We start from the raw sequence: 20,125 nt of genomic DNA on the forward strand, positions 1-20,125 counted from the left end.
TGTCTGACCCTGTGGCCTTCTGCAGAGATGCCGCAGAGCTAACGGGATGCGTGCTCATCGGCAGAACATCTGAAATTAGTTCCTAATGGCTCACTGGCCACACACTCAAAAACCAGTATTTCAGACATTAACCACTGACCACAGGACTTGGCCACATGTACATCGTCCTCATGGAGAAAAGAACAGACTGTCTCTCACTTCACATGTTCTTCGATAAAGAGAATGTCTTCCAGCTCTTACAGTTGGCACCGAGTCCACACTCCATCTGGTGGTTAGCACCGTGCTCTGGCCGTCTCGGGACCGAGGTCCCTCACGTCGCAGCACCCCTGCTGCTCCGTGCTCTCATGACATGGGAAGCTGCCACTGGCCCCTTCCGGCGGGCTGGAACCGTGCTAGTGCACCCGGACAGCGGGCGGGGGCTCAGTACAGCCAGTGGAGGGAAGTCTGCCTGCGGAAGGTCTCCTGAAGAAGGTTCTCAGAGCAGCGGCTGTTGGCCCAGTGAGAAGCAGACACCGGGGAAGCATTTCCAGAGGCGAGGGGTCGACAGGCAGCCCGCGGGATACAGGGCCCATCGGACCAGGAGGGAGAGCGGGGAACATGAGGCCTGGGTCTCATACCTGCCCCGAGAGGAAGACAAGTCCCAGGCTGGACTGTTCTGGAAAACAGTCCTGAGGGCTCTGAGGGTGGCAGAGCTGACCTAGAGGCTCTAGAGGGAGAAAGAGCCCTTGTGGCTAAATTTCATGGAAGAGAAAGCAGGATCAAAGAGTCAGGGGAGGAGAGGCCAGCGAGGAGCAGCTGGAGCTGTGCTGCTGGGAAAGGGAGCGGGTCAGGGAGGAGAGGCAGGAGCACAGCGACAGTGGGCATGGTCGCAGGGGTCCTGGGGTGACGTCTACAGGGACTGAATTTGCCATCAGGGAGGGAAGGCTAGTGAGGTGATGGTCCCTCCAAAGCTCAAGCACCAGGCAACAGCCAGGTGACATGAACGGCTGGGTCTCCCTCACGGTTAGTGGGGCCTGGGGATCGTCACGGGGTAACTGTCCACCCAAAATGCAGACACTGAAGTGCTGAGCCCCAGCACCACAGAGCGCACCTGGATGTGGAGACAGTTCCTCACACAGGTAGTTCGAGTTACGCTGAGGTCATCAGGGTGAGTCCTAGTGCAGTACAACCACTGTCCTCGTGGAGAAGGGGACACTGCACACAGGCTCGCACAGGGAAGGAGGACAACAAGAAGACACTGGAGAAGATGGCTGTCTGCAAGCCATGGGGTGGGGGGAGCCGGGAACAGACTCCTCCCTCAGCTCTCAGGGGGACCCGCCCCAGTCAACACCCTGATCTCAAGGCTTCTCATGTCAGGACCGTGAGCCCACACATTTCCACTGTGTTGCCCCCACCCCATCCATAGCCCTTGCTTACGGCAGCCCCAGCATCTGAGACATGAGACATGGCTGTGGAGACAGCAAGGACCCTGCGTGAGAACGGGGCTGGGGGGGGTGCTGAGGGGGGAGCCAAAAGCAGAGGGGCAGGTGCCTGGGCCCAGCAGCAGCCCTGATGTCAAATGAGGCCCCAGAAGCCCACTCCTGGCACCCAAGCCAGTGAACCCAGAAGATGAGAAACTTCAAAAGACCCTTAGTTGAGAACCTTCTGTCCCCGGGGGCAGGGCCGCCCCTCCACGGGCCCCCTCCGCACTAAGCAGTGACCGTGCCCTCCCATGTGACAGTGTGCGGGGGGATGCACCTGCGGAACCGCAACCCCGAGCCGCAGCCTGAGCTTAGCCACCCAACGCCCAGGGCAGACACCACCCGGCTGCAGGTCCTGCTGGCCACTGCTCGAGTATTGTTTTCAGTCTCAGAAAACGTGACAATGAAAGAGTGTGGCGGGGAAGGGCAAGACTCTACCCCTTCTTCGAGGGGGCGTCTGTCTGCGACTCACCATGTGCCCTCTTTCTCCCGGAGCCTATAAACTAACCGAGTCATCGGAAATACTAAGAGTCAAGTGCAGTAACCGGTACGGCTGCTTCTATGTACCTGTAGCACAAGACAGAGGGGCTAAGATTTTAACTCTAAACTAGCCAAAAGAAGCTGCTAGAACATGAACACAAATGATTAAACCCTGAGAAGCAAGGGTGGGAGTAGAGGATGTTAATACTCAGCATGCACGCATTTCTATGCCACCACCTCCGCTTACAAAGATACGTATGCTCTTTTGCAAAGAACAAAAACATACCTGAGGCCTCATTCGCGGGTTCCATCGCACATAATAGTTTACCCAGAGTTCCAAATGACTCAGACTAGCAACAGGATACAAGACGTGGTTTTCATAATTCACAAAGAAAGGATTAGAAAATTCTTCGAGCTGGCTATTGACATATGACCATAGCGATATAGTCTTCGTATATACATCCTGAAAAACAAAAAAGGAATACCCTGAAATACATTCGACTTTTCTTCAGATCCTTGAGAATTTGTATTATGGAGAGAAAAGGACTTGAAGGAAAGGGGATCAAATGCTGAAAGATTACTGACCATTTACTGAGCCCTGCCCCCCATCCCTGATGCTATGGCATCACGAAATGACACGAAAACATACACTGGTTACTATCCTGAAAAAATGTATTGCTGAGTTAGGTGACATCTGGCGACTGCGTCTGTGTGAGGGCAATCGAGAATGTTGTTTTTTTTTTTTTTCTTGATTTTATTTATTTGTGAGAGACGCAGAGATAGAGGCAGAGACAACCCCTGAGCCACCCAGGTGCCCCAAACGTGAACTTTCTAACACCCACAGGTTGATGGGGCCCATCAATAACAAGTACATTTTTTTAAATTTCCAGTTTGCAGTCTGCTTTTGTGACTCTTAACATTAAGGACTGGGGCAGAGTTTGCAGAGAAGATTCCTTTCACTGGAGAATCATGGATACCTGGGGGGAAATGTGCCAGGGTGGGCAGGCTGGTGATGCCTCACATCAAGAAGCAGATACATCATCTCCCCACCTCCCGACCTTGGCATACTCGGTTTAGAGATGCTGGAACTATTTGCATTGCTCATGCAAAGGGAAAAACCAAGACCTCCAGACTTGGCAGGGCAGGTCAGGGGCAGACACGGACAAAGCACAGTGACAAAAGTCACAATCAGAAACCAAAGGAATAAAACCAAGACCTCCAGGCTTGGCAGGGCAGGCCAGTGGTAGACATGGACCAAGCACAGTGACAAAAGTCACAATTGGAAAACAGTAAAGCCAGCTGACTTCCTCACAAGCTATCTAGACAGAAAATTCCTTCAGGACCTTTTCCTATTTTTTTTTTCTTTTCCTATTTTATACTTTGGATGTCTAGGAGGAACACCAGCCACGATGCAAGGGACCATGAAAAGCCGCAGTAATCATCACAGGAGGTGATGGCCTGGAATCGGCAGACTTGTGCCATCAACAACAGAGAAGACAGACTAGGGAAATGGGCCCTCACGTATGCAGTCAACTGATTTCCAACTGGGCCACCGAGAGAGTTCGGGGGTGGGGGGAGAGTCTTTGCAACAAACAGCGCGGTGATGACCGGTTAGCCACATGCAAGAGGATGGAGTTGGACCCTTGCCATACGCTGTCCACAAAAAGAACTCAAACCTGGGTCACAGACTGAAATGGAAGGGCTAGGACTACAAAACTCTTAGAAGGAAACACAGGCTCAACTCTTCATGACCTTGGGTTGGGCAAGGGCTTCCTGCGTAAGCAACGAAGGAAAACAAATTGGACTTTGTGAAAATGAAAGGCTTGTGTGTTTCAAATGAGACCGTCAAAAAAGTGAAAAGCCACTTCACAGAATGGGCAACAATTTTTGAGAATCACATATCCGATCAAGGACTTGCATGTCTCACGAATTTATAAGGGACTCTTACGACTCAATAATAATGACAACCCAACTACAAATGGGCAAAACATCTGAATAAACATTTATTCACAGAAGATATACATGTGGCCAAGAGGCCCATGAAAACATGCTCCCACTATCATTAGTTACCAGGGGAATGTTCACCCAAACCCACAATGAGATGCCACTGGGGCTGGCTAGAATTAAAAACAAAAACAAAAACAAAAACAAAAAAACAAAACAAGGGATCCCTGGGTGGCGCAGCGGTTTGGCGCCTGCCTTTGGCCCAGGGCGCGATCCTGGAGACCCAGGATCGAATCCCATGTCGGGCTCCCGGTGCATGGAGCCTGCTTCTCCCTCTGCCTGTGTCTCTGCCTCTCTCTCTCTCTCTGTGTGACTATCATAAATAAATTAAAAAAAAAAAAAAAAAAAAAACACAAGTGTCTGCAAAGACGTGAAGAAAACAGGCCCCTTACACATGGCTGGTGACACACTCTTGGTAAAATATTGGAACTTCTTTGGAAGCACACTCCCTGGCTCCCCAAAAGGTTAACCACACAGTTACTATACGACTCAGCAACTATACTCCTAGGTATATACCAAGAGAAATGAAAGCATATGCCCACACGAAACCTTGCACATTTGAATGTTCACAGCAGCGGCATTTGTAAGAGCCCAAAGTGGAAACGACCCAGAGGCCCATCTGCCACTGACCAGATAAACGAAATGTGGTCTGCCCGTACAGCGGAGTATTACTCAGCCAGAAGAAAGGAACAAAGTCCGGACGCCTGCTTAGACATGGATGGACCCTGACAACATGATGCTCAGTGAAATAAGCCTGCCACGGGAGGACAAATACTGTTCGACTGCAGTCCTATGGAATGTCCAGAGGAGGTGAATCCAGGGAGACCAAAGGCAGATCTGTGGTTGCAGGGGCTGGGGGAGCGAGGGACAGGGAGTGACTGCTCATGGGGATGGGCTTTTGTTTTGGGGTGATGAAAAGTTAATGGAGTTTATGAAATTAGATGGTGATGGTTGCACACTCTGAATCTATTAAAAACCACTAACTGTATACTCTTAAAAGAGTAAATTGTACTGTAGGAAAATTCTATCTCAAGAGCGCTGATTCTTTTAAAGAGCATATTTTGTCAAAAAAAAAAAAAGCCGTCAGGGTTTAAATTCTACAATGTGGACTTCATTCTTCTGTTGATTTTTTTTTAATAGCTTTATTGAGATACAGGTCACATACCGTAAAATTCACTCTAAAACTTCTTTTTTTTAAAGAGGTTCACAGGGCCCCATCACGCTGGGCCCGTAGGAATGTGGACCGTATCCTGATCACAGTGGAGGCCACAGGGAGGTTTCGAGCAGGGGAGAGGCACGTGAGGGCACTGAATAGAGTTGGGGAAGCTGCCCTGGTTGCTGGAGGTCAGAAATAGGGAGTGAAGCTCACTTCCTGGCAGCTGCCCTCCTCCACGAGAGAGTGGGGGCTTGAACTAGGCTGCGGGGCAGTGATGTGCGGCCAGATTAAGGAAGAATCTCTTCGGGGGACCTGCGTGGCTCAGTCGAGTTTGATTTCAGCTCAGATCATGACCTTGGGGTCCTGGGATTGAGCCCCTGTCGGGCTCTGTGCTCAGTGGGGAGTCTGCTCGTCCCTCCCCCTTTGCCCCTCTGCCCCTCCCCTCTCCCCTCCCTCTCTATCATAAATAAATAAAATCTTTTTTTTAATCTCTTCTGGGGATCAGCTATGGCAGCTGGGGTGAGGGGGAGGGAGGAGGCAAAGGTGGCTCCTAGGCATTTGACCTTAGCACCTTGAGGGGCAAGGGTGCGCTTTAGGGAGATGCAAGGGAGCAGAAGAATAGCAAGTAGACCCCAAGATGAGATAGTGACCAAGAGAATAGTTTAGGGCCAGAGGAGGACCCGGGACTGGGTCCAGGCAGGCTCCTGGGTGACTGAAGGGCTAAAGGGAGGAGACTGAGTGGGGTGTGGGCACAGAATGAGGAGGTGATAGCTGTGGGGAAGTGGCAGAGGGAGGTGGGTGCCAGTGACCCACTATTTAATTCTCCAAAATTTAATAATGTTCTATTGTGCTGAGCCTGCAGGTGGTGGCCCTCTTGTCTTAAGTGGAGGACACTCTAAGCTGCCTTTCTGCAATGCCTCCTCACTTTTGTTCATTTCTTTCTTATCAAAATGAGGAGGAAAGGGGCACCTGGGTGACACAGTCAGATGAGCATCTGGTAAATGGTTGGGCTCAGGTGGTGATCTTGGGGTCATGGGATTGAGCCCTGCATCAGACTCCACACTCAGCACAGAGTCTGCTTGAGGTTGTTCTCTCCCTCTGCCTCCCCAGCTCATTCTCTCTCTCCCCCCCCCAATAAATAAATAAATCTTTAAATAAAAAAGAAACTGAGGGAGAAACAGACAGAAAAGAACTCTAAGAAGCTGGGCGGCTGCTTCATTATCAGCCTGACAGATAAGGAAGTTTGGCTTGTGCCTAGACGGAAGCTCTGGGCTCCTCTGCAGACTTCTGCAGACCTCGCCTTCCTAGGCCTCTAAGTACCTGTCAGCTCAATGGAATGGAGAGTGAAGAGCAGACTCACATCATTTTGGAGTCGGTGTGGTAGAAAGTATACGAGCCTGGGACTTAGAAGTCCAGGGTCCAGAACTGACCCTCAAGACCTGAGAGACCTCAGAGAGCTGTGCACATGCTGGGTCCCAGCCCCCAGCCCACAGGCAGTAAGGGGCTTGGGTCAGACCACCTGGAAGATGAGACATGTGCGCTGGTGCTGCCGAGTGCTAGAAGGGCACCTGGGCAATGCCTCCATCTACAGATGGCAGCAGGGCTAGACCCAAGTCCCCCACCACCCAGCACCCCTTGTGCAGTGGGTTGTAGCAGGAAAGGCTCCTGAGCCATCAGGAGAGCAACACACAAGATGGAATCCACTTACCTCTTTGAATCGCTGCTGTTCACAGTTGCACAAAAACGTCCCAAAGAGACAGCTATAGAGGTGATCCAAAATCGTGATCAAGAATAGCTCGTTAAACTCGAAGGCTGAAGGAAACTTAAATGGAGAGAGAAGTAAGGTTTAAAGTTCCGTCTCTAAAACACAGTGGTACCAATTTTCTATGAAAGACAGCTAAAGTACAGCTTGGAATACAGGCAGAGATTACAAGGGAAACTGAGCCCGTGTAGCATTGAACTTGCTATGGTTTCAAGTCCAAGCTTACAGAGAGCTGGCTGAGGAGGCACCTGCAGGAACAAGAACTGCTGCGCTTCCTGATGCCCAAGAGGCATCATGTAGCTTCCATGTCTTTGTCGTACTGGTAGAATGCAGCCCACGGTCACCCTTCTGCCAGAAGCTACTAGAAAGCTGGACAAAATACACGGAACAGCTGGTTCCAGACTCTGGCAACAGGCAGCATGAGGCTATGACAGGCCCCCGGCCCAGTAGGGAGACTGAGGAAGCAGGTCCAGCTTTTGTCCCGGCTTTCTGCCCCGACATACGTTTGGAGTCACAGAGAAGGGACGGGGCTCCCCAGCACAGTGTGTACCAAAAGTGACTCAAGAAAAAACGGCAAGTCTGTTGTCCAGTTAAGAAACAACTCATAATTAAAAACCTTCCCACAGAGAAAGCTCCACAAACATACGTCCCCAAGCTCTTAGCAGTGTCTAAACAAATTGACCCTGGCAACGTGTACAAAGTGTGATGCAACATGACCCACTGGGGTTTAGCTCGGGAATGCAAGGCTGGATTAACATCTGAAGATCAACGTTGAAAAAAATTAATAATTACTGTAATTCACCACATTAACAGAATAAAAAAACAGTCATATGATCATCTCAGTTATTGTTTTAGGTCATTCTTAATGGGTTTTGCAGAATTCAAACAAAGACTTTACCATTGCCAGGAGGCTCTAGCCAGAAGCTGGCATTTAGTGGCCATGAGGAGACGGTCTGGAAATGATAATAATGATTAATGATGACAATGATACTCCTGGCAGCAGGCACGCATGGGGTGCCTACCACGTGCCAGGAAACACAGTGGGGTACTGCAGGCAGCACAGCCAATTCGAACCAAACCAAAGCAGACCACCAGAGAATTTTTATTTCAATCAGTTTCCTTTAAAGTACTGAGCTGTTCCCCAAGCAGAGCGCTGCCTGCACACTCACATGACTAATCCTGCCACCTCGAGAGAGACACCCAGGGTCACCGACGCCCATATTACTTTCCCAGGCTAGGGACGAGCTTCCCGGTGAGAAATAATCATCAGTCCAGGACTGTCCAAGCTCCACCTGTGCTTTTCCTCGCCAGGCTGCTTATCACATTAGCCAACCTACAGATGTCTGCACAGCTACCCTGGATTCAGAGGTGCCGCCTCGCTCCACCTTAAGGACTGTTAACAGAGAAACACACAACTCTCTTCTGAGGAGCCAGCTCAGGATTCCACTTCGTCAGAAACCTCTGGAAACTCGCTGTGGTGGTGGTTCTTACCTGCATTCTTGTTCTTAGATAGACTAAATCTGGCTGAAATGCTGGAGATAACTACTGATGAATCCCCCTCAGAGTCTTTAACTTGCAATTCCACCGATGGCCTCACATTCCAAATGGCCACCCTTTGAAACACCAAGTACATCACGTCCACTTTTCCCAGCATTTTTCTATGCGGTTTAGTTACGCTCTATTTATGAATCATTGGCACCATGAAATTTATGACTGATAAGCAAATATATAACGTTTACGTACATTGAGGCTTTATTAAATCAAGGATAGAAATGGAAGACCTAAACTTTATTTTCATTTAAATTATACATTTATTCACAGGACCGCAAAGCTTCTATGGACACATTTTTGCAGTCAAGTGAATCTTTATCCCTAATCCTGAGCCTGCATTCTGGACCTGGGAGCTTGGTTGGGCATGTTCTAGCACCTCTGACTACAAGCCTTATTCTGGCCAAGTGGGTCCCAGGGCTGGTAGGTCTAGGCTGGGCGGGACTCAGCCTACACCTGTCAGCACCCCCAGAACTGGGACATAAGAGCTGGATCTATTGGTGCTCCATCAGGACTTCTCTTCACATCCAAATGGTGCTGTGGCCTCGTGCTCAGCTCAGGAAACATTTCATCAGAGGAAGTGCCAGCAATTAGAGTAATACAAATAAAATATTAAGTCTTATGATTCGTAATTTGTTTTGGCCTCTTCTCCTGGAAACTATACCATATGCCTAAAAAAGATGTGCTCAAAAAGTCCATAGGAATCCACAATGAAATTCTGCACCTCTTCCATGGAACAAAAACATGAACCACTATTAAACCCATTCAAAAGGGCAGAAAGTCTATTAAACTATGGTTATTGTAGAATGTTTGTGACTCTTCTCTGAAGAGCCCCTCAATTACTTTTGCCTTAGATCCTTTTATATCAATTTGTGCATGCAGGCTAGTTAATTTTATCCCGAGATTTCTAACAATTTCATGCGGATTTAGCTTACTTGATTTAGCAGTAGGCAACCTCCAAATAAATTAATCTTATTACATTAATGCATCTTTCCTAACAAGCTACATGTCTCATCCACTTGTTACTTAACTAATAGACTGAGCAGTGATATTTCTGCTTCTATTGCATTAACAATGTTGTTTTAAGAAACATTAATTATACACATTTCACAGACAGGATCTTAGAGCTGAGAGGCATCTAAAATCTAATCTAAACCCCTTGTTTTGTTTCTTAAAATCCAATAAACAGCACAAAAATGATCTAGATTAGACATGAAACCAGGCACTAAATGGTATGAAGCATGGAAGGCAGTTTGAGGATATTATACACGCACATGCACACGCACGTGCGCACACACATTTGGCATTCAGGAGGAAGCAACTTTACATCCACAAAAGTGGCACTTATCCCCTCAGAAGCATCCTTTGTGCTCAGCCTTGTTACACAATTTTTTGTTTTGACCTAAATGTAACCATCATTTAATTTTGCTATTGGCTCAATGAATACAAACAGCAAGAAGTTCATGGTGCTAGAAAACAGTAAGACCTCGGGGCCAGCCTCTGTGCTTTCTGAGTACATATTCACTGTCACCTGCCATGCATCCCACCACTGCCTACTTCTGAGAGGTAGCCAGTAGGTAGGTACTCCAAGTGTACCAAGTGGCTGCTCTGAATCAGCTGGGACCTAGCACTCAGATAATACAAGAGCCCCATCAGTTTGGGGAAGCTGGACCGAAAAGTAACAGTGAGTTACTGTTAGTAACTGAGTGCGGGACTCAGGACTCTGGGAGGTCTCCTCTGGCTGATTATAACCCCTCCCCTCTTTGCTTTCCTATTTCTGAAAGTATGCCCGCTCTCGCTAGATCCTTGCTAGTGAGATCCATGAGAAATGCAGACTCACAGGCTTGGGGTCCCAGATTCACAAATCAGAATCTGCATTGTAATAATATCCCCACATCCAGTGCCACCTTCCCTCCAGCGTCAGCAGGAGGCTAGGCCTGACAATTGCCATCTCTAAGTCCCCAGGGGAAGCTGAGTCTACTGGCCTCAGGACTGCAGTAGGACAGAGCCCGTGTCTAGATGATGGTCTCCTGCCTCACTGGCACCTCAGAACCATATGGGGAACATTCCAGAACTACACACATCTGGGCTTCTCACTAGGCCCACAGGAGGAAGGGTCCACGAGGGCAAGGCCCAAGCATGTGCGTCCTTAAAAGTCTCCAGGTGCTGCCAGTGTGCACTCAGGTAGACAGTGAGGCTGGGGTCACCTCCCCGCCCCAGATTCCTCCCCCAGCCGATGGCTCATGAGGAATTGCTGCTGGAAGGGGTCCAACCTGAGGTGGAGCAGGGCAGCAACGGCACCATGGTGGTGCTCGAGCTCTCTCCTGCCCCCAACACATACCCCCACTGGTCACAGTGGCACACAGGGAGGAGTTTCAAACAGTGGTCTATCAGACTTACGAGCCTCGGGGGTAGGGGGAGATGTCCTCTGAAACAGCCCTGTGGTGATGGTAATAACGTGGCAGGAGGGTGGAGTCACTAGAGGTCGCCAGCACTCCGTCCGTCTGGTCCTCTTCACGTGACTAAGGCAGCCTTGGCCAGGCCTCAAAGCCAAGAGGAAGGAGAGCACCCAGGCCACAGCTCTGACCTCTGACTGTGTCCCCACCCCCACACAGGCACTGAGGAGACTGCCCGTCCTCTACTCTCTCAGTCTAGGTCTCTCTGTGTCCCTCTGTCTCTCTGCCTGCATGGGTCTCTGCGTGTGCGTCTCTGACGTGCTCTTCGGCTCCATCTCCTAGCATAAGCGGAAGACCCCAAACTTGGGCTCAAATGTTAGAGACTAGGGAATACACAGCACCTGCTCAGGGCCTGCTCTGAACTGAAGCCATGGGGGGCCCAACCAGCTTAGGGAAAGGGATCCCTGCAGGGCCGCCTGACTTACTAGGGCTCCGCGCGTTACAGTTTGGAAACGAAGCACCAGCACCTTCCTATCCAACTCCGGTTCCTGGACACTCCCGTCCCTCAGTGACCTTGCTGCAGGGGCGCCGTGGGGGCCCAGGGCACGTGCACAGATGCCTGGGTTCGGGGTCTGACACCCTCCTGTCTGACACTTCACTTACATCCCTGTTTCTCACACTTGGCCCTGCTCAGCAGGGGGCTTTGCCTCCTTCCCCGGTGGAAAGGGAGCAGAAGCAGGGGCCTTGGTCTGCAAAGCTGGCAGATAGGGTGAGTGACAAAAACATTTGCACGAGAATAGGAACTTTTGGTGAGAAACTGATAGTCCCTAATTTTCTTCTTATACTTCTAAACAAGTTCGAATCAAACCGAGTTAAATAACAGAAGGGGGTCATATTTTTACACACCTACATACATCTTCATTTTGAACGAACATGCATGTTTATCTAATCTTCAACTTTCAGGTCAGAAATATACTTGAAATTTCTCACCTGTCTTGTCATTTGCCAAACACAATCAATAAACTGAAGAAATATAGGGGATCGGTCAGCATCCGCGTGGTTGTCATTGCCATGGCCCACTCTCTGAAAACAAACAAGAGGTTCAGCATGTGAACATGAGCCACAGCCCTCTGAAAAGTCGCTTAAAATTGCCTCACGGTAGGCATCAGGTCTCATGTGTATTTCCCAAGACCTAACAGAATTCTTGGCACAAGAATAGGCACTAAAAAATGTTCACTGAATTGGACCGACTTCCATTGCTTAAGAGCATTTTGTTTTTGGAAACAAAATTTCACTGTATTGTATTTTTTATGTGTTGATTTTTTTTAATGATTTCACTTTAATATAGTTGAGGTCAAGAAGTTAGGAACAAATGGCCAGTAAACTTTTCACTCCCAGTGATGGGGTCAAGCCTGGCCACCACACCAAGTGCCGTGTCAACGTGGAACTACCAATTAGCAGCTCAGAAAGCACATTATGATGGCCATTTCCTTCCCAAGTACAAAAACACGTTTTCCCACTTATCACAAATGTCAAGAAGTCTGAGAATCAAATAATAATCTACACATTTGAACCAATTTTACAGGACACAGAGAACCCCCCACCCCCAATACACATGAAATGATAATGGGGAGTCCTTGCTCAACGCAGCCCAGTATTGTGTGCTTCTGCAGTTCTGAGAAATACTTGACATCTAGTAGTGTGTTTCACACCTTTCGGTATTTTAGAACATACTCACAGATTCCTGGTAAAAGTTAAAAGAATTCCAAACACAAAAAGGATGAAACGTTGAAAATGTCAAGTTAAAAAAAAACAGCTCAGGAGCGAGCCTTCTAAGAGAAGGCTCAAATGCTCTGATGACTAAGCAACAGGATGAGAAAGAAAAAAACATTACAAAGATACAATGCAACCACCTCACAGAAAGTGCGAGAAATACTAGGTCTATGAAATGGCCAGCAGGGGAGACATAAAAACAAGGAAATCCATGCCCGGCAGCTACGGTAGGTGATCTTATTTCTCTTATTGGTCTTTAATTGTGGTGAAACAACAGACCATCAACAGGACCACCTTCACCATTTTAAGCATGCAGCCCAGTGGCATTAAGCACGTTCGCACTACTGTGCGGCCAACCCCAGCAGCCATCTCTGGAACATTTCCATCTTTCCAATCTGAAACTCTTCTCCATGAATACCACCTCCCCCCCCACCCACTCCCCGTGCCCACCATTGTGGTCTCTGGCCCTATGAATGTTAACTGCTCTCGATACCTCTCATGAGTGGATTCCTACAGCATCTGTCCTTTTGTGGCAGACTGCTCTCACGTAGCAGAATGTCCTCGAGGTTCATCTATGCTGTAGAATGTGTCAGAAATTCCTTCCCTTGTTAAGCTGAATGACACTTACATCGTGTGGATAGACCTCATTCTGTTTATCCATTCATCTGTAGATGGCCACTGGGGTTGCTTCTACCTTGGGGCTACTGTGAATCACTGGGGGTGCGAATATCCAAGTCTCTGTTTTCACTTCTTTTGGGTCTATATGCAGAAGCAGAATTGCTGGATCATATGGTAGTTCTATTTTTAATTTTTTGAGGAACTGCCATACTGTTTTCCATAGCAGCTGCATAAGCTGCCTTATTTCTGCACTTCCCCTTTACAAAAAAATTTGTAGAACCTGCTCTTCAGTATTTAAGGCACCTTGGGGACAGTTTTGCACAACCACTCGCAATTTAAGATTCATTCTTTTAATAGCCATTCACTGAATTCCTGTGGTGTACGCAAGGCATCTTGCCTGGCCCTTGGAGTTTCAGGATGTTTCGTGGTGTCCCATAGAGGCCGCGCTCTTGGCTACACATCTGAGGTACCAAGACAAATGAGACACAGTACCTGCACTACACAAATAATGCACTCAGCAGTCTAGTCATGGGAAAAAGACCTGGATGTGCCCAGGGCTTCCAAGACCAGGATGGGTATGGTGGGGCCATAAAGGAGCAAGTGGCCAACCTAGGATGGGATACAGGAGGGAACAGTGAAGGCAAGTCACATGAGTCAGTCATTGAGGAGGTCTCATTTGAGATAAATGCTAAAGGACAGAGGGAGGTGCCTGCCCCATAGCCGGCCAAGGACGGGCTGTTGTAGAAGCAGTGGGAACACAGTAGGCACACCAGAAACACCACAGGTAGCTGGGCGCATGAGGCAAGGGGATGGAGGTGAGACAAGGCTGGAAGCGTGGATTGGGCCAGATCACCAAGGGTCTCAAATGTTGAGCTGAGGAGTTTGCCCACAGCCCCATAGGCCATGGGAAGGCTCAGAGATTTGCTCTGGGGAACGGCAGTATGAGATCAGCTTCCTGGAACTCTCCATCTGGCCGCAGCATGGACAATGGATCTGAAGTGGACAGGTGATGGAGAAACTAGTTAGGAGGCTGCCTAACACAGCATCAGGGAGATCGCTGGGCAGGTCAGAGTGAAGGGGACACCAGTGACACTGAGGAAGAGACAACAGATTAGAAACATGTGTACTAAAATATGTGAGACCGGTGGAGATCACCGAGGTATTAAGCAAACAGAGAAAAGAGGGACAACCTGAGGACCCCAACGTTAAGAAGTTGGGGAGAGAGGGAGGACCAGAAGATAGGAGAAATTCAAAAGGCTATAGAAACCTGGAAGCCAAAGGAGGAAATGGTCTCCAGAAATAGGGAAGAAGCAACAGCGTCAGGCGCTCAGGACAAATAAGAGAAGGGCTTGCAAAGTGGCAGGGATTGGTGGCTGTGACGTGTAGTTTTGGGGTGGGGTGGGTGCTAGGAGGAGGAAGTGAGTAAAAGACAACCATTATCGTAAAGAGGGCAGCTCTCTGTGGTGACAGCGGGAGGGAAAGTAGGGTCAAGAGGGTCGGTTTCCAGGGTGGGATAAATAACGACATGTTTGGACACTGGTGGGACCATCTAGGCAAGAGGGGAGATGGAGGCAGGCCAGAGGCAGAAATGGTCAGAGGGTGGTCGGGGAGGTGGATGATGGAACAGGGGCAAGGGCAGGAGATGGCGTCAGGGAGGAGCTTAGATGGCTCACGGACAGAAACTCAAGGGAGGGGAGAGCACAGGGAGGCCTGAAAGTACGGTCTGCTGCTGGCTCCACACTCAGGGGCTGGCTGAGCTTGGCCAGGTAAGTCGGACTCCTGAAATCTGTTTCCCCCACATGCCAGCTCCATCAGCGGCTTCAGGGTCTTCCAGGACTAAACCAGATGATACGTAACAGTGCTGGATGTGGATACACAGTGGTGCTCCGTAAACTGCAGCCATTGAGAACCTGAGGACCTCATGGCCATGACGACCCCCAGCATCAGCATGTAAGGATGGCAGTGGAGTGTGGACACCTTGGCATCTCAGCAGATAGCCTTTAGCACTGCCTATGTAGGCAAGGGCCCCTCATGGCGTCCTCTCTCCCAGGACACACAGCGTGGGGAGGAGAGGTGGCAAGGAATGACCTGGGAGCCTTGGGAGATGGCCACATACGAACGCTGGAGCAAAGTCCCCTCTCTCCGCCTCTCCCCAGACCGAAGAAACAGGAGTTCGTGGTACTGTCGAAAGTAACAACAGGCTCTAAACTGGAGCCAGCCCAGACCAGGCCCTGTCCTGAGCATCTGACATGCACAACTCACCTCTGCTGCACCACGCTCCACCTCAGAGAAGGTGCCAGAGTGCAGCTGAGGCTCCAACAGCAGCCCTCGAAAGGCACGTGGCTCACAGGTTCTGGAGCTGCCTTTCCTTCTCCTCATGGCCAGTGTACCTGGTCTACCCCCATGATGGCAGCCACCAAACCCCTCCTGCCCCTACCCCCACTGCCTATGAGGGGGCCTGAATGAGGCTTCAGGAGTATTCTGGTGCCATGCACAGTTAAGATGAATCCCCGACAGCTCAATGACCAGGAAAGCCACTTAGACTAAAACACACATGGCAGCTCAAGAAGACCTAGCCAATGACCCAGCAATCCCCCTCTTAGGAATGTACCCAAGTGTGAAAGCAGGCTGGTGCAGGCTGAGTTGGATACTGCCCCAATTCCTACACTGGAGCCCTAACCCCCAGGACCTCAGGATGGGACTCTATTTGGACACAGGGTCTGTAAAGAGGTGATTAAAAGGAGGAAAGAAGGATGGGAGGCGGGGCCCCAATCCAGTCTGACTGGTGTTGTTTTAAGGAGAGGAAGTTGGGACACACAAAGAGAGACACCAAGGAGATGCATGCAGAGGAAAGGCCAGGTGAGCACACAGTGAGAAGGCAGCCACGCACAAGCCAAGAAGACAGGGCTCAGGAGAAACCGACCCTGCCAGCACTCGGATTTTGGACTTCTAGCCTCCAGAACTGGGAGAAAATATATTTCTGTTGTCTAAGCTACTCGGTTTGTGGTACTTTGCATGGCAAAAACTTGTACACCGATGTTCACAGCAGCATAATTCACAAGAGCCAGCTGGCCAGAAAAATCCGAGTGTCCATCAACAGAAATGGATAAACAAAGGGAATACTAGCCAGGTATGAAAAGGAATTAAGTTTTTGTATATGCTATAATATGGATAAACATTAAAAACAATGTGTTTAGTGACATAAGCCAGTCACAGAAACACAAATATGTGATTCCACTCACAAGAGGCACCTAGAACAGGCAAATTGAGAAAGATAGAAAGCAGGTTTTGTCAGGGACTGGGGGAGGGGGACATGAGGAGGGACCACTTAATGGGTATAGAGTTTCCTTTTGGGGGTGAAGAAATGTTCTGGAACTAGATAGAACTGGTGGTTGCACAACACTGTGAGTGTACTAAATGCCACTGAACTATATGCCTTAAGATGGCTAATTCTGTTATATGAATTTTACCTCATTTATTTTTTTTTAAAGAGAGATACCTATGCTAAAAAAATTTTTTAAAAATATTTTATTTTATTTTTTAAATAAATTTATTTTTTATTAGTGTTCAATTTGTCAACATGCAGAATAACACCCAGTGCTCATCCCGTCAAGTGCCCCCCTCAGTGCCCGCCACCCAGTAACCCCCACCCACCTCCCCTTCCACCACCCTTAGTTCGTTTCCCAGAGTTAGGAGTCTTTATGTTCTGTCTCCCTTTCTGATATTTCCCACTTAAAACATAGTGCCCTACCAAAAACATACCATGCTGAGGTCCATGGTATTTGATTATGATGACTCAGATCTGATACAGAGCAGAAAGCCCACACGGGTGTGCGTGTGTATGTTTTGTGTGTTGCGTGTGATACACACACGCACAGGATAGAACAGTCAAGCATGTACGTCACAGTCTCAGCTTACCAGTGCAAACCTATGTCCGAAGCTTATCCACTCCTTTTCTATGAGAGCCTCGAACCCTTTAATGGTGCGGTAGTAACTGTCCAACATCAGCATAGCCAGAGCCGTCAGCTGGGCTGTTCGATCCCAACCGTCGCTGCAGTGCACCACCACTGAAGTCTTCCCAGATTCTATCTTATCAGCAATCCTTACTGCCCCAGCAAGAAGCGTCTTCAGAAAAGAAGGCACATTAGAGTAGGCTACATCAGATTTCTAGGACAGCAAAAATAATTCTGTGGAGAACCTTAGAAGTTCAGGTGAACAAAGCCAACACTGCAATCAAATGAGGGTCATTGGGAAACGTGAGCCCTGGGGGTGGGGGAGGCCCTTACCCTAAGAAACATGACAACAAATACAGTCCTTGTTATGGGGCCGCAAAGTACTTTACAGACCTGATCTGAGGCAAGCGGCATCCCTTTGTGTTAGGTCACAAAAGCCCTCCACAAAGACCACGGTCTGGACACTGCCCGTGGCGACGATGCAAGCCTAGTACGCTGCAAAGAGGTGCTGCTTTACATTGCTGAGAAACCACGAGGACACACAGATTTGTGGCGGACACACGGAAAAATCCTAACAAGAAGGCATGTAAAGGACCAGGCCTCTTTACCCTGATGTACTCCAGCCAGTGCGTCCCATCCACGTTGGAGAGCCAGCGTGCCTCATCAACAGAAGGGTACGCGATCTCTTTCAGTTTACGCAGGGACTCTCTCATCACGTGGATATTGTGGATCTCCAAGAACACGAGCTCCGCGTTGGGGTAAGCGCTTTCGCTTTCGTACCCTCCACCCTTGGCCTGTGAAAAACAGAGGACATGCAGAACTGCGTGTGAGTTCACACTTCCGCTGTCTCTAGCGTTATCAGGAGGAGACCATTAAGGAAGCAACAAGCCCATCCATCTATAATAAACCTCCTGAGCCGTGGAGGACTCGCCCCCGTCTGCTGGAACAGAGCACCACACACTCAGAGCGGCTCAAAACAACAGACGTATCTTCTCACAGCTCTGGAGCCAAAATCATGGTCTTGGCAAGGCCGCACTCCCTCAGAAGCCTCTGGGGAGGATTCTTCTTTGCTTCTTCCAGCTGCTGGTAGCCCCGGGTGCTTCTGGTCTCCAGACACATCACTCCGGTCTCTGCCTCAGCGTCACATGGCCTTCGCCTCGTGTCTGTCTCTTCTCTTCTTCTAAGGACCCCAGTCAGACTGGATTACGGCGCCCCCTAATCCAATAGGACCTCATCTTAACTTCATTACATTTTTTATAAAGACCTTATTTCACAATGAGGCCACATTCACAGGTACTGGGAGTTAGGCCTTTGGCATTTTTTTTTATGGAGACACAATTCAACCCATAACAACTGTCCAGCACCCATCCGTCATCAGTTTGTAAGCCATTAGCAACTGGATCTTACTCAAGGTTCTGTCTGGTAGTGCCATCTGTCTGAACAGAAAAAGTTGTACTATCACAAAATTTCTGTCTAATCAAACAATTTGTAAATCCCAAACAAAGAGGTTTAAGCCATTTAAGTAAAATAAAGTGCAAATGGAACAAAACCAAAGGGGGATATGGCTCACCCTTTGGTAATCTCCTAACAGTCTGGTCTATAATTTATATTTTGTGACGGTCAACATTCAGAACCCATCGGTGATGAGAATGTAGCCAAACTGAACCCTGGATACGTTGCTGGTGGGAACTCACACCGTGCAGTCTCTGCGGGAAACAGTGTGAGGGCTCCTCAGGTTAAGTACAGAATTACGTGACCCAGCAATTCCACGCCCACCGCATTGAAGATGGTACTCGAATAAAAACTTGTACATGCAAGATCACAGCAGCAGTATTCACCATAGCCAAAAAGTAGAGGCGACCCACTTGCCCATTGGTGGCTGAAGGACAACCAAAATGTGCTCTCTCCATACGATGGAGCATTATGCAGCCATGCAAAGGAAGGAAGTGCTCGTATTTGCTGTAACACCAACGAACCTTAAAAACATCACACTGAGTGAAAGCATCCAGGCCCCAGAGACCACGTGTTGCATGATTCCATTTCTAGGAAAGGTCCGGAGCAAGGAAATCTATACAGATGGAAAGTAGATTAGTGGTTGATAGAGGCTGGGGGAGGGGAGAACAAGCAGCAACTGCCCATGGGCACAGGGTTTCTACTCAGGGCTCTGAGAGCATTCTCGAGTTAGAGAGGATCGTTGTACAACATTGTGAACATACCAGAAAGCCACTGGATCCAAACTCTAGGTCAGTAAAATAGCTGGGTTAATGTTACACAAATTTTATCTCCCAAAACATAATAAATGCATCTGTGAACCCAAAGACCACATTCTTCATTTAGCATCTAGGCACTTAGCGAGTGAGCTAGATGCTGGGGTGACAAGTGGAGATGCTGGTCCTCAAGGGTGAGGAGAGGCACATGTGCAGCATGGAGGGACGAGTCCTGTGCTACAGGAGAGCACAGGGCATGCAGGGTGCCTACTGCCAGGCCCGGGAGGCTGCCAGGTGGACAGAAGAGATGTCGGTACTGAAAAGAGAACACAAGTCAGGAAAGCTTGTGGGGAGGAGGATCAAGAACACAGGGCGTGGGGGCCACGGTGTGCAGACGCCCAGAGATGGGGGAGGAGGCCAGAGGGCAGCCCGGGGCTGGACGGCACAGGCCAGGGCATGGGGCCAGACTGCAGACGCGTGTGAGGCGGGCACCATCAGCCTTGCACAGTGGAATCACCACTGGCGGCAGCAGGCAGAAGGGCCTGCAGGAGGGTGGGACCTCCCGCAGGTAGGCCAGCTCAGAGATAGGCGCTCACCTGGCTGAGGGCCTCGGGCTGGAGGCAGCAGAGCAGAGAGATGCCGCGGACTGGAGGGATTTAAGAGGCGAGACACAGTGGCTGATTGGGGCAATGGACGCAGGTAGCACGTGAGGATACAGGGATGCCCGGAATTCCAGGCTGGGCGCCCCAGGAGCCATGTCCTGACACA

The 20,125-nt window shown here is 49.3% G+C and overlaps 1 protein-coding gene across 14 annotated transcripts in view; it reads right to left on the reverse strand.

Annotated features, from left to right (window-relative positions):
- MTMR1 (myotubularin related protein 1) overlaps positions 1-20,125 on the reverse strand; it is a 64,258-nt gene that overhangs the window by 3,671 nt on the left and 40,462 nt on the right. For 11 of the 14 annotated variants that reach the window (XM_077887628.1, XM_077887626.1, XM_077887627.1 and 8 more), the window contains 5 exons: positions 17,759-17,944; positions 17,116-17,322; positions 11,797-11,889; positions 6,809-6,922; positions 2,227-2,403 (listed from right to left, as the gene is read on the reverse strand). In XM_077887628.1, the coding sequence (XP_077743754.1) occupies positions 2,227-2,403; positions 6,809-6,922; positions 11,797-11,889; positions 17,116-17,322; positions 17,759-17,944 (777 nt within the window). Of the gene's footprint in view, positions 1-1,976; positions 2,028-2,226; positions 2,404-6,808; positions 6,923-11,796; positions 11,890-17,115; positions 17,323-17,758; positions 17,945-18,322; positions 18,366-19,056; positions 19,219-20,125 lie in introns of those variants that run through there. The other 3 variants (XM_077887634.1, XM_077887641.1, XM_077887639.1) reach the window with 3 other exon arrangements.

Source organism: Canis aureus, chromosome X, assembly GCF_053574225.1.
Source record: "Canis aureus isolate CA01 chromosome X, VMU_Caureus_v.1.0, whole genome shotgun sequence".
NCBI classification, from domain to species: domain Eukaryota; kingdom Metazoa; phylum Chordata; class Mammalia; order Carnivora; family Canidae; genus Canis; species Canis aureus.